This window comes from Stigmatopora nigra, chromosome 2 (assembly GCF_051989575.1).
Source record: "Stigmatopora nigra isolate UIUO_SnigA chromosome 2, RoL_Snig_1.1, whole genome shotgun sequence".
NCBI classification, from domain to species: Eukaryota; Metazoa; Chordata; class Actinopteri; order Syngnathiformes; family Syngnathidae; genus Stigmatopora; species Stigmatopora nigra.
This window is the reverse complement of record NC_135509.1, coordinates 16,992,420-17,006,953: the sequence shown is the minus strand read 5'-3', so window position 1 is coordinate 17,006,953 and position 14,534 is coordinate 16,992,420. Positions and strand designations below refer to the sequence as shown.

Below are 14,534 nucleotides of genomic sequence, written 5' to 3'. Positions count from 1 at the left end.
ACAAATTAGGTTAATGTATATCTAAACACAAAATTATGGCTAGAAAAAACATCTTACCATCATTCTAAAAGCTTTTGTATGTATTATTTTTAATCCGTATTTTTCAGGTTTTTATTTTTGTGTCATTGCCCTGAAATAGCACCAAAAAAAATTATATTCCTATTTTGGATATGTTAGCTGTTGATTAGTAAAGTACCAAATTTCTGCCCGGATTTTTTAAAATGATTATCAAATGTGCAGTATTTAAGAAATCAGACCATCTTGTTATTATTATTCATATTATTATAATGCCTTATTTCTTTAGGCGCAATAATTCTAATATTTTATGAATTATTGGTAATGTTTTTTCTTGGATGAGAATATGAGAAAATAACCAATCAGGTTCTAAATTGATCTTTTACAATTTTATTCATCATCATTCTCAGTATAGCTTTTAATAAAAAGAAATTAGAAAACTGCAAGAACTTTTTCACATCCAAAATATTTAATTTTGCATGCATGTATAAGATATATACATGCTTTATAAGTAAGCATAGGTCATACATCCACAAAAAAATGAATCATTTCACTCTTAACTTATTTTACCCCATTTTTACATTTGATTTAGATTTTTGTATCGTTTTCAGAACATTTCCATTGAATAGGAAAACTCTGTTATATAAAGAAAATTAAAATGGTTTAAAAAATAATAGCAATTCAACACAGATAAAGCAGTAAATTACAGCATAAACATCTCTCAAGATCACTTTTAAAAATATACACAATTGTCTTTTCTGCTTTTATCATTTATATCTAAATCCTATACGTATAATATACAAATTAAATTGTGACTATCTCTTTACAAGGAGTCTCTGTTACTTACTAAATTGCACAATTAGGATCGCGGGGAGTGCTGGAGCTACCCCAGCTGACTTCAATTGAATGAATGAATGAATGATTTGTATTACACCATTGCCACCTGGTGGAACCATCTGCTAATAAATGTCCAACTGGAATTTCTGGCAGAGCTCTACATTGATAGATAGAAAATAAGAAAATGGGGAACCCTTTTGGTATTACTGATTTTATATGAATAAAAATCAACTGTAAAGTCTTTATTTGTGAGTGTAGGTTAGTGCATTGTCTTCGGGATATACCAAGAAGCCTGAGAAAGTGGTGTACCTCCCTTGGTTGCTGTATACAGCATAGCGATTATCATGCTGACTGTACAACCACACTGTGTCACCCTTGCGAAGGTTCAGCATCAAGCTCTGGCTCTGCATCTCCCGTCTCTTGGAGGTGTCCTCGTCAAACACCATGGCCTGCACTTCACCCTCCCCAGTCATCAGCTGCACGGAAACCGCCTTACGAGGATGTTTCCCCACAGTGAACGCAAAAAAGTAAGCGCCCGGAAAAAAGCAGGTGAATTTGCCGGAGGATTTATTAAAATGGCCCCCGATGTTGACAAATTCCACGTCAAAGGTCAAAGGCGACTTGAAGTGCTTCTTACGACTCTGACCTACAAACGTGGACGTCCGGGCCACGGAGAACGCCGAACGAGGCTGCTGGAACGATTGGTATCCCACACGTGGGGGACAGTTCGAGTGAGGGGTCAAGTGGTTGCCGAGGAAACCAGCTGAAGATGTGTCAGGGTAGACGAGGTAACCGGAGAAGGTGACGTATGGGCCGGAATTGCTATATAAAGCATACTGGGAACTAGGCTGCAACAGTAGCCATACTGTGTCCATTTCTTCCAGCTGAATCATTATGCTTTGGCTTTGCACTTTCCGTCCTTTTTTAAGGTAGTCGTCATACGCCATGGCTTGCACCTCCCGCCCGTTCTTCACCAGAATGACAGACAACAATTTATTTGGAAATTTCCCCATTGAGAAGGAGAAGTAGTACACTCCTGGAACCCGGCAGCGGAAGCAGCCGGTGTCTGGATTGAAATCTCTTCCAATGTTCACCACGAGCTTGTTAAAAGTCACAACACTCTGCTTGCCACCCACGATGCTGCTGGTGCGTGAAGCTGAGAAAGCGGAGCGGAGACCTGATGTCACTGAAGGGGCTTGTAGAGGTGAGACCGGAAGCCAGGTGGTGAGCATGATCAGGAAAAATCCAAGATGTGAGCCCCTTTCAGCTGGAAAAGGGAAGCAAAGAGCAGCTCAATTAATGTAGAAAAACAAACATTACATTTTACAGCAGGTGTCAAAGTGGCGGCCCGGGGGCCAAATCTGGCCCGCCGCATCATTTTGTGTGGCCCGAGAAAGTAAATCCTGGGTGCCGACTTTCTGTTTTAGGATCAAATTAAAATGAAGATTATTGATGTATATTCATTTCCTGATTTTCCTCCTTTTAAATCAATAATTTTAATTTTTAATCAATTTTTTTCTTTGTGTTTTTAGTTTAAAAATCTTTTTGTAAAATCTAAATATATATACAAATATTTTCTGTTTTCCACTTTAATATGGAACATAATGATTCAATGAGATTTTCCCTTACTAAGAAAAAAAAGCTCAAATAAACACTTTTTTAGATCTATAAAAAAACGGAATATTTTGATTCAGTTCTTTCAATCCATTTATAAAAAAAATATCTACAGATTATATCTAAAATGGTCCAGCTCACATGAAACCAAGTTGACTCGCGAACCAACCCGAGTCTGACACCCTTAATTTACAGCAATACACGGGGAGCTGTGGTTGCCGGAATGTAACAATGCGAATGGGGCTTCAGTAATCCTAAATTTGACATGAATTTAAAAAAAAAAAACTTGAAATCTTGGTTGAAAATGTTTAATATGGAAATCTTTTTAAACTTATTGAAGTCATTATGTTTCTTCATACTTGGTGTAGTAGTTAAGTGACCTAGTGAGCTAATGAACCACACAAAAAAAAAAACAATGTCAATCAGCCTGGTTATATTGTTGCTGTGAGACACCAGAGCAAACTTATCTGGGATGTAACAGATGCCAGCAATTGCTGCACACTACAAGGAAAATGTTACTACGTGAGAAATAATCCTTTGGCGTGCTGGAATCCTACATATTTATGATCAATAGTCAGGACGTTCGACAGCCATTTTGACAGTGATGCAGCAATGTCACTACCATTATATGACTGGTTAAACAAGCATACTATTTAGTATTTTCTTATATTATATGTATATTTTCCAAACTATAATTCACCATTTCTTCGTGCTTTGCTTGGGCCTGCAACAAATATATATATATATATATATATATATATATATATATATATATATATATATATATATATATATATATATATATATATATATATATATATATATATATATATATATATATATATATATATATATATATATATATATATATATATATATATATATATATATATATATATATATATATATATATATATATATATATATATATATATATATATTTGTTGCAGGAAAAAAAATGGAAAAAAATTATATCTATGTATATATATATATATATATATATATATATATATATATATATATATATATATATATATATATATATATATATATATATATATATATATATGTATATATATATACATAGATATAATTTTTTTCCATTTTTTTGTGACCACTGAATAGCCCATTTTGTTACGTTTTTTAGGTTATCTGCAAAACAGTTATGTTAACAGATGCCTATTTAGCCTTTTCTCCATTTTGCATTTGTTATTTTTTTTTCTTGGTTTGTGATCAAGAAAAAAAATTCTGCTCCCAAAAATGCGACTTATATTTCAGTGCGACTTGTCCGTTCATTCCTTCTCTGAGCCTCTTATTCTCACAAGGGTAATAAATAAAATCAATTGAATTAAAATGAATAAAAACATACTGGTTAAGTAACACTGTAAAGTTTATTTATTTATTCTTGAATATTTAATCATTGTATTTAACGTTTTTCACTTCACTGATGACGATGGATGCCCAATTCATTTAAACTGGAAAGACTGACTGTGAATACCCATGTTTCAGTGCCAATGACCGTGATACACGTTCAACCCATTGTGACTGGGAGGGGCAAATGAATGGACATATTGCAATGTAATGCATATCTTTTTAATTATTTCAACTGCTAGCTGATAGAAATGGCGCTGCAGTAAAGTGTCTGATACTCTGCTTCTCTTTGTGAAAACGTGGGACTGAATTAGGTTCTGCTTCACCTGCTCTTGTGTGAGGTGAACAATAGACATATTAGGGCATTTTTTTGGTTATTTTAATCACACAAACACACAAAACCTACCTTGCATTTCTTACCAGGGATGCAGATTTACATTTAGTTTAAAGTAAAAACCTTTTGTAAAAAATAACCTTGTGCTAACATTAACAAAAGATCAATAGTTGAGTGTAGGTCTATTCAATCACAATTTTACAACCCCAATATATATATATATATATATATATATATATATATATATATATATATATATATATATATATATATATATATATATATATATATATATATATATATATATATATATATATATATATATATATATATATATATATATATATATATATATATATATATATATATATATATATATATATATATATATATATATATATATATATATATATATATATATATTTTAAAAAATCTGATAGATACTTTTAGGGTTTAAATAATTTGGTGAGCAGATTAAACATTTCAAAACTACGGGTTATATATACATATATACAGGAAAAATAAGATCAACGAAACATGTTTTCGATTTAAGCGCCAACAAAATTTACATGATCTATTGTGAAGATTAAAATCATTGTCATTGTTGTCCACATTCAAACTCTTGCTTCAAAGATATAAAATTTTTCATATCTGCACTAAAACAGTCCGCCGGCCAAGCTAAACTATTATTTACTTTGGAAAAAATTGTGAAAGAAATATAAAACTCACCTGTTGGGCAATGCTGCATATGAATACCAAACATTTTCGTTAAAAAAAAAAGTATGATGTATGATAAAATTTGGTTCCAGTGCGGTGTGGGTTGGTCACCTGCTGATGTCCCAATAAATTTTGAGAATGGCCTGAAACTAAAACTGCATATCCTTTTGTCTATGAGCATATGTCAAGAGGAGGAGCTCTGCATCATCCTCCAATCTTTAGCCTTCAGAGAGAAAAAAAAACATTTGCAGAACTGTCTACATAGCTCTCTTTGCCTGTAAAGTACAATTAATTCTTTGCTTTGTCTAAAACAAATGATGAGCAAGAAAAAAAATCTTCAATAGTAGTTTGAAAAATACAATTTATGTGTTTATTATACCTGGAATGCTCAAGGTAATGTTTTGACCTGCCATGTTAAAAAAAAGAAAAGAAAAACAGTTAATTATTGAGTGCTATTCCCTCTAGTATTATATTTAGAATCCTGCATTTAAGCAATTTTGGATTTAGGAGGATTTGCATTAAAACTAGTCTGCACTTGAAACTGAGTAAATGTTATGAAGAAAGTCATGTTCTATTCAAACATGAAACAAAAGCATGTTTACTTTAGAGGTTTTAGAAATATATTGATATATAGTTTTGATTATTTTTTTTCCAATGTGAGATTAAAAAAAAAACAATAATTGTGTAGTAATATTGGATTAATCTGGAAGGAATCGAATTGTGACCTGTGAATCAGGATTCAAATTGTATTGCCAGACACTAGCCAACTAATCTGTGGGCACAACCTAAATCAGATTACTAAATTGTAGCCAAAAATGACTAAACTGTGCTCACAGTAGTAATCCAAGATCACTAAATTACCATTGCTGCAATGTGGGTACAGATTGATTAGTAATCTGTTGGTATGTATTACTAAACTGTACAAAACTGTAACAAGTAGTGAATACAGATTAGATCTGTGGGTACAGATTACAAAATTGTGAATACAAATAACGAAACTATACCCACCATTTAGTAATATGCAGGTAAAAATGACTAAACTGAGGATACAGATTAGTAATCTGAGAGAACAGATTAATATACAGTCCTCACAATAGGGTAATCAGTACCCACTAGGCCTGGGTGGAAAATTCAATGGGTTGCTATGGCACACAAAAATTTGATCATTTCAAATTGTGTATCCCATATAAGAATTTTGTACGGGATTTTTTTCAAGTACATTTTTTTTGTAAAACCAATCTCATTTTACCCATTTCAGCTCTAATCTGGATTGACTCGGTCACTGGTAGTAGTCGAAAACGTCATCGTCAACTGCTTATATGATAATGCAGTAGGCATGGTATGCGCACATGCATTCCCCTTTCACCCGTTCGCCTTTTCACTAGATAAATATAGCGCGTCAGCAAGCAAAGGCCAAGCTGTCAGCGTCAGAGTCTTGAATTTCGTGCACACTGATTGGGCAGCCCATCCACTACGTAAATATGTTCTGCTTTGCATTTGTACATTTTTTTAATTGCTTAATCAGAGGAATTGCAATCATTAATAAGGGGAGCAATTGGCCGAGGTTGCCAGGTATGCTAAACGTCAGAGGTGGGCAACCCAGCCCTCGAGGGCCACAGTGGGTGCGGGTTTTTGTTCTAACCAATCCAACACAGACAGTTTAACCAATTATATTTCTCCTGAAACAATAAGCACCTGACTGCAATCCACTGATTGGTAGAAAGGATTCCCCTTATGGGTTGGAACAAAAACCTGCATCCATTGCGGCCCTTTGTGGAATGAATTGCCCGCCCTTCTCCTGGCGAACGCGTGGCTCCCGAGCTGCATCCGGCTCCTGTACAAAATGAATGTGGCTCTTTACTACCGCAAAATCCAGGATAGTTGATGTGTTGACTCTGGCTAGATTGCATAGACACTACTAGTACCTTGAAATGGACACATAGCTGTTTTGTAAGAGGAAGAAAGTGTTATGGTGAATAAGATGGTTTTAATTGTGTGTGTCTGTTGTGGCTCTTTGACTCTCACAGTTTATTTTTTTTGCTCTTTGTGTCTTATTTGTTTGCCATCGCTGCTATATATGTTATCGGTCAAAGGGACTGGCTGTTGCCGCGTTCAACAGATGGTTTGCCGCAAGTGCGTCCATCTGGGGTCATGTGACGTCGAGAACCCGGAAGTCGTAGGTGTTTGCGTGTGCTGTCAGCGGCGACAGAGGAGGCACTGACTGAGCTAAAGCTCGCATTTAAGACAAGATGGCAGGACTGCCCCGCAGGATTATAAAGGTACTCACCAACATGAACCTGGAGGGTTTTTACGTTGTGTTTTCAACGCCATAATTTAGGCCCCAGCGCCCCAAATATCGTCTATGGGCTTTTCGTGCTAACGATAGCAACCCAGCACGACACCGTTAGTTGTCTGAAGTGACTTCCGTTTTCTTTCCGTGTGGATAGTGCTCAAAAGTTTGGGTTAAAACATGAATATCGGCGCTTGACGTGTTCGCCGACGTGAATATTTAGATCCATATTTAAGAATTGGTAATTGTTCGTTTCTTTTAATAGATCGCGGTTGGATCTGAGTGACTGGCTGGCTAAGCAGGCTAACTAAGCTAACCATGCTAAGTAAGGCTGCCCTCGTTATGTATTTCAAAATTGGGACCGAAACGCAAAAACTTGAGCGGATCTTTTCTCCAAATATAAGTTATCTTTTAGTTAGAAAACACGTATTTAGAATCTATCTATTTAGTGCACAGTTTTTGATTGTGCGGCCTGTCCGTGCCATTTTACGTGTAAAGTGAATGTCATTCTCGTCAAAACGATCGTCTCCACTGTGTCAATCCTGAACAATCCAACTTGTTAGGTGACATATTGGACATTTGATTGATTTTATTTGTCGGTTTTAAAGGGATTTGAAGGCGAATTTAAAAAAAAAACAATGAGGATTCATGGCCTAATAAATAGAAAAAAAGATCTAGTATTATTTGCTTTTTATGCATACATCTGAGTTGGGTTTGCTGTATATTTTAGCGAATTTGTTCTTCTGTCAAACCTTTTTGCTGCATGTGTATCATAACCCGAGGAACAGGTTGAGCCACATATTGTCTTAAACCATCAAAATGTAACTGAATCTGATACAAAAAGCTGCGTAACCAACGCCAAGCTGGCAAAACACGTTGAGTGAGAATAATAGTATTCATTGTGAATGTGACTTTCCTGTTTCGAAACCTCATTTCAACTTAATTGCACAGGTTTTACTGGGTTGAGTCACACAGTCATTTCCTTGCCTTTCAGACTCCAAATCCAAACCTGTGCTACACTTTTGACATGCGTCGTGATTTTTTTAACTGCCCCTTACTTCACCTGCCAAGCCACTTGGGAAGAAACCATATCTGATACCCATCCATTGTGGGGTGTCACCTGTCCTAACCAAACCATTTACTAGCAAAACATATTTAAATTAGACAATGGTACAGTATAACCCACACAAATGAAAAACTTTATCAGCATGCCTTCTAGTACTGCACAACAAAGTAAAATTGCAGTACTGTGCAAACTAGTTCGCTGCATGTTGTTCATAACCTCAACTTAACAATGTCTCAGGAAACATGGAAAAATATTTCTTTCATAAATATGTGGTGAATTGAAAATCAGAAAATGACAATAGATGCCCTCTTGTCCTGTGTGATGTAACCATATACCATTGCAGTGATTAGTTTATTGCTTACTCTTTGTACTTAAAATCATAATTACGGTAACTACAGATAGATATGGGCCGAGTTTTCCAAGTTATACGCTACTTTTTACATTTATGGCTTATATTTATTTTTGTTTTGCTTTCTTAATGCAGAATAAAGTTAGGAGCAAACTTTAGCTAATTTTACTGCAGTGCGAAGCTGCTGCGTGAGGAAATAAATCCTCTAGAACAGTAGATCTGTCTGCCTCAAGGTAGATATACGCCCTCATTAGAAGAACAATAAGTTTGCCGAAAAGTGTTTCGATTCTTTTAAATCCTGTAAAAGATTTGTCTACTCCATTTTCGTAAAGTGTCGTATAATTTTATTTTCGTTTTTCGCGAAAAATATATATTTTTCGGTTAGCTGTCTTGGCCAAGAACGCAAGCATTAGGCTGTTTGTTTTCTGAGTACCAGGGAATTAGTGTAGATCTGACCTGTTATTTTTCTTCAATTTCATTCATAGACATCAAAATACATTTTATTAGCGTTTTATCTCTTTATCTATTCTCTATTTTGAAATAAATGACCGTATCGGCCGCATAGTCTTGCGCTATGGCTTTTCGTCTTTGTCAACTTGCAGTTTCTTGGATGTCGTGTTTTTATGCGCATATAATTCGATTCAGTTAATTTTTTTGTCCGACAAATGTGGCTTACATGTGAGTAAATATGGTAACACTTGAATCCTTCCAAAATAATTGTTTGTGGGAGAAAAAAAAGCCTCAACGGAATGGAAAAATGTAAGCTGGACAGTACAGGTAAGAGATGAAGCCAGCCACTGATGGGAAAAGGTGGGAAGGTTGGAGCCCTTGAGCCTTTGGAGCGTGTGACTAGTCCTGTAGAGCCCCTCTTGTCTGTGTTTTCACTGCAAGGTTTTGTCTGTGGGTTATCTAAAACATTTCAGGAATTTCACTCCGAGCTGCATTCAGGTGAAGCGTGTCAAAAACAAGTACGGTAGCTATTGAGGATTCTTCTGCATTTATTATAGTATTTTCTGTTATTGTCATCATGTTGATGTGCAACCATACATAACGTGTTGTTTCCAGGCTGTATAAGGTTAAACACTGAAAAGTAAAGCAAGATCCTCATTGTCTGGGTTTTTTTTTTTCTTTTCCCCTCCTTACGATGTAAAAAAACTGCTTAAACATACATAGTTCTTTGCATAGTTTTATATTCAAAGTAGACTATTTGTAACTTTTCTGTTGTGTGGTATTGGTAATTTTTCTTTGGTTACTAGCAGAGAGTAGTGACCTTCAGCAGTGGCTGATGGGTCCGGAACTAATGGCCTCCTGTGGCATCGTGTCAAAGTTTTTATATTTATAGCAATTTGACGCACGCACTTTGTCTTCTTGTCCTCTTTTTTTCATAGTTTCAGCCACCTCTTAGAATCTACACCTTTAGTGCAAAATGTATTTTTCCCAATAAGAAAGGAAACAATACCAAAACCCATGTCACTTTATTGAGTGGTTTTGGTAGATTCACCATTACAGGCTCTTTGATTTGATTTCACCGCTCAATGACTAATCTCTCTTTACTGCTAAATGGTGGAACTAATCGTTTTGAAATGTTTCATGATTGTGTTTTTTTTTCTATTTGCCAGGAAACTCAACGTTTGTTTGCTGAGCCAGTGCCAGGTATCCAGGCAGAGCCAGACGAAAGCAACGCTCGCTATTTTCACGTGGTCATTTCTGGACCCCAGGACTCGCCATTTGAGGGGGGTACATTTAAACTAGAACTCTTTTTACCGGAGGAATACCCAATGGCAGCACCAAAAGTTCGCTTCATGACTAAAATATATCATCCGAATGTAGACAAGCTGGGAAGAATATGTCTAGACATCCTCAAAGGTAAGTGACAGTTAGGCTGTTTTATATTTTTAGCTCAGTATTACTTTCCTAACATTGTTTAAGTTTGCCAAGCAAAGCTGTTGGAAATCATGCTGACAGTTTGCTCTGTGATAGATTTGACAGTGTAATCTGCCTTGCAATTTGACAAAGGCTTTTAGAATGACACTTCCACTGAGGTCAAGATTTGGACAGCTGTCTCCTTAGTGCTACTTGCACTGTGCATCAAACAACTTAGCCTCTTTTGCCATGTTGTCTGTCTGCCTTCCCTGAGGTTGGTTTTCATTGTCTGAGCCTTTCTGATTTTCTGAACCCATTCTCTTAGATAAATGGTCACCAGCTCTGCAGATCCGCACAGTGTTGCTGTCAATCCAGGCCTTACTAAGTGCGCCGAACCCTGATGATCCCTTAGCGAATGACGTTGCCGAGAAGTGGAAGAGCAACGAAGTTGAAGCTATAGAGACAGGTAAGACTTGGAAGTTTCAAATAGAAATTTTGACCCTAGGTTTTTTTTCCAAATTTCGAGTATTGCACTGGGCACATTGCGATGTCACAGTACAAACGAGACATTATTCAGGCCCGAAGGAAACCAAGACTGGATCAAATCTTACTCTCAGGCGATCTAGCAATAGTACATTTGCAATCGAATGGTGGATCGGGATCATTGTAATGAGCGTGCCTGTTCTAAAACAACATATGCTCACATCCATTATTGTCTCTTTCAGAGAAGACCCTGCATTTTTCAATATGATAATGCTAGATCGCCCAGAGGAATAATTACATCCTCATGGCTACGTATAAAAATTGGCAACCTTCAGCCTAGATCTGTCCCTTCTAGGAAAGATTTTTCACGTCATAGCGGAAGATTTGATAAAAGCTTTGATTGCATCGTCCTAAATGCACAATGGTACCATAATACACAAATACTATAATCCCCCACCTTGTGGACTACTCTGTGTGGCTCCAATTTTTTTAACTAGGTCTACAATGTCTTTTGTGTCCTGTGTTTGTCTCGCTACTGCAACCAAGAAATTTCCGCAATACGGGACGATATAAAGTTCCAATCCGATCAGATCCAAATTTGTGACCAAATCCCATGTTGTCCTAAACTCCACAAATAGCCATATCAAGCCCTTTTGCTATTCAAATGTGCAATATGCTTTTATAGGCAGTTCAGTAAAAACGTTAAAAATATACGTTTTAATGGCTGTAAATCGGCCCACCATAATGATGTTGGTCAACTCCTAATTTCATTTCGTTTCGGCATAAATATCCCTGTTAAGAAAATGTCAGACTCACCAATGCTTTTAAAAGTGCAGCTGTGAAAGTTATTTTTAGACACCACTTTTTATTCTTGTTTTCCCAGCCAAGTCATGGACCAGACTTTATGCAGGAAACAAATGAAGCAAAGAGCAGCCCGTAAAGTGAAGACGCACCCGCAAGTCAAGTGTGAACACAAGTCCTCATATTCTGCCAATACCTCCTTTACTTCCATTTGAAGGACACCGTCAAATTAAACAAACACATACATATGCGTGCTATAAATAAACATGAATATAATGTAAAGGGAAAAACTGCTGGTAATTAGTTGAATGCGTTCTAGTAAAATGACTCGTCTTTGTCCTTATTAACTCGCTACTGTTTGGTCAGAGGTTTAGGTCTGCTCACCTGGCTTTCTTTGTACATCAATAGTCTGTCAACTGCTGCTTTTAAAAAGCTTTTCAAGAGGGAAAATCTTGTATCCCACATTTTTTTGCTGGGGTTGGAGGAGGATGGGGGAGACTGCAGAGGAATGGGTAGGGAAGGTAGGGCTTGCTTTGGCCAGTATGCTATATTTTTATGTTTATTTTAACTTTGGGTTTCTCTGTCACTGTTAACGAAAAGCCACTAATAACTAATAAAAGTTACCGCCTGTAGTGTAGCGTGGCGTCCACTTGGAGATGCACTGTTGTTCTGGCAAATCGCTCAACAGCTCATTTAACTTGCAGATAATAGAACTGAAAGCCAAACCTGAGCCTTTTATTGTTACTCATCGCATACTTTACCATCACTTTTCATCCACTTCTAGCCAGAACTGTGTTTTGTGCTTGACAGTGCTAGGGGGAGTTCAGGTGGACATTACAGACCTTGACTTTGTTTAAGATTTTCTTTTCTTCCCAATTTTTACAATATCAAAAACGTTTTTTCCCTCCCTGCTCCTTAGTACACCCATTATAAACTCAAATCTTTTTTTTTTAAAAATTGTGCAGCATCAGTCAAACACTACAAGACACAGTTTGTTATGACCTTCCTCCCAATGGCAATTCAACCACCAATCGAGGATTCCGTTTGAGCTTTCACCTTATTTAAGAAATCAGGATTGGGATGGTAGATGTGATGCTGAGGTGTGGTGCGAGCAGGCTCTTCTAGTTTGAATCTGTACGATTTGACACCTGACGTTTGTGGCCGTAAAGTTAACTGTAAATGTATTACTTTTGATCATCTGGGGAGGGAAGATTCTTCCAGTTCTGAGATTGTTATGGAAAGCGATCATCTGCATACATTTCAGTTCTGTAAATAAAGTCAGTTAGTTAATAAAAACTTGTTTGGGTTTGACTTTTGGTATGTTGTCTGCACACTTTGTTTAAAAAGCACATTACGTTCCATAATCATTAAGCACTGATCTAATAGAATTGTGCTGGTTGATATCGTCTTGAGGAAAGTTTCATTTGTCACTGCCTTCTGGGATGTGGCAATGCTCCAATTTTTTTTTTTGTGTGACATCGAGTCCTTGTGGTTACCTTTAACAAGTTAAAATGTATTCTACTTCGAACAACAAACTACTAGGTTTAGAAATCACCAATTTCATGCTACTATTAGCTTTTTTTCCACAATAGTTAATTGTGGCTATCACAAGTCTGCCGTGGTTTGATTCAAGTGCCTTTAAGTTATTTATCACAAAATTATCCCCTCATTTAACACAATCAGTTGTATTTTATTAATTCATCTCCGCCTAGACAACTGGACACATAATTAAAAATTAATATTGATTAAATTAAAAATTGGGAGTTGGCTTTTGTGCGCCCCTAAGTAGTTTGCCCCCCTGGAAAGCTGCCCACATTGCCCATAGCAAAAAACGCCCCTGCTTAGCCCTGATAAATTGAAATACAATAACAATCCAGATAATTACATACCGAAATTATGTTATTGCTTCATAATGTTATGGCTTTTTTCTCAGAGATGGACCAAAATGTTTGAGGCACAGCACCTTTTGGTACAAAGCTTGATGTCTGCCATCTTTTGGTGTAAAGTAGTAGCTACATGAGGCAGCATATTTGAAGCCCTGGCTTGAAGTCACCTATATTGCATTTTGCAATTTTGCCAGCCAATCGCAGGGCATAAGCAGATGGACAACCATGCACCCATACTTAGGGGCAATTAATAATGTCCAATCAGTATATATATATATATATATATATATATATATATATATATATATATATATATATATATATATATATATATATATATATATATATATATATATATATATATATATATATATATATATATATATATATATATATATATATATATATATATATATATATATATATATATATATATATATATATATATATATATATATATATATATATATATATATATATATATATATATATATATATATATATATATATATATATATATATATATATATATATATATATATATATATATATATATATATATATATATATATATATATATATATATATATATATATATATATATATATATATATATATATATATATATATATATATATATATATATATATATATATATATATATATATATATATATATATATATATATATATATATATATATATATATATATATATATATATATATATATATATATATATATATATATATATATATATATATATATATATATATATATATATATATATATATATATATATATATATATATATATATATATATATATATATATATATATATATATATATATATATATATATATATATATATATATATATATATATATATATATATATATATATATATAT

The 14,534-nt window shown here is 34.7% G+C and overlaps 2 protein-coding genes across 2 annotated transcripts; one reads left to right on the top strand and one right to left on the bottom strand.

Annotated features, from left to right (window-relative positions):
* Positions 1-576: 576 nt before the first annotated feature.
* c1qtnf13 (C1q and TNF related 13) lies at positions 577-5,038 on the bottom strand. The gene is made up of 2 exons (XM_077710339.1): positions 4,901-5,038; positions 577-2,119 (listed from the first exon to the last, which is right to left on the bottom strand). The coding sequence occupies exons 1-2, from the start codon at positions 4,932-4,934 to the stop codon at positions 1,095-1,097; spliced, it is 1,059 nt and encodes a 352-aa protein (XP_077566465.1). The 5' UTR covers positions 4,935-5,038; the 3' UTR covers positions 577-1,094.
* A 1,960-nt stretch (positions 5,039-6,998) lies between these two features.
* ube2na (ubiquitin-conjugating enzyme E2Na) lies at positions 6,999-13,051 on the top strand. Its single transcript, XM_077710336.1, has 4 exons — positions 6,999-7,167; positions 10,213-10,459; positions 10,782-10,922; positions 11,823-13,051. Exons 1-4 carry the CDS (start codon positions 7,138-7,140, stop codon positions 11,858-11,860), a joined length of 456 nt encoding a protein of 151 aa, XP_077566462.1. The 5' UTR covers positions 6,999-7,137; the 3' UTR covers positions 11,861-13,051.
* Positions 13,052-14,534: the final 1,483 nt, after the last annotated feature.

Coding starts and splice junctions, on each gene's coding strand:
- ube2na (XM_077710336.1), top strand. CDS start 7,138: ATGGCAGGACTGCCCCGCAGGATTATAAAG. Junction 10,460..10,781: donor ATGTCTAGACATCCTCAAAG/GTAAGTGACAGT, acceptor CCATTCTCTTAG/ATAAATGGTCACCAGCTCTG. Junction 10,923..11,822: donor AGTTGAAGCTATAGAGACAG/GTAAGACTTGGA, acceptor TTGTTTTCCCAG/CCAAGTCATGGACCAGACTT.
- c1qtnf13 (XM_077710339.1), bottom strand. CDS start 4,934: ATGTTTGGTATTCATATGCAGCATTGCCCAACAG. Junction 2,120..4,900: donor TATGCAGCATTGCCCAACAG/GTGAGTTTTATA, acceptor TCCCTTTTCCAG/CTGAAAGGGGCTCACATCTT.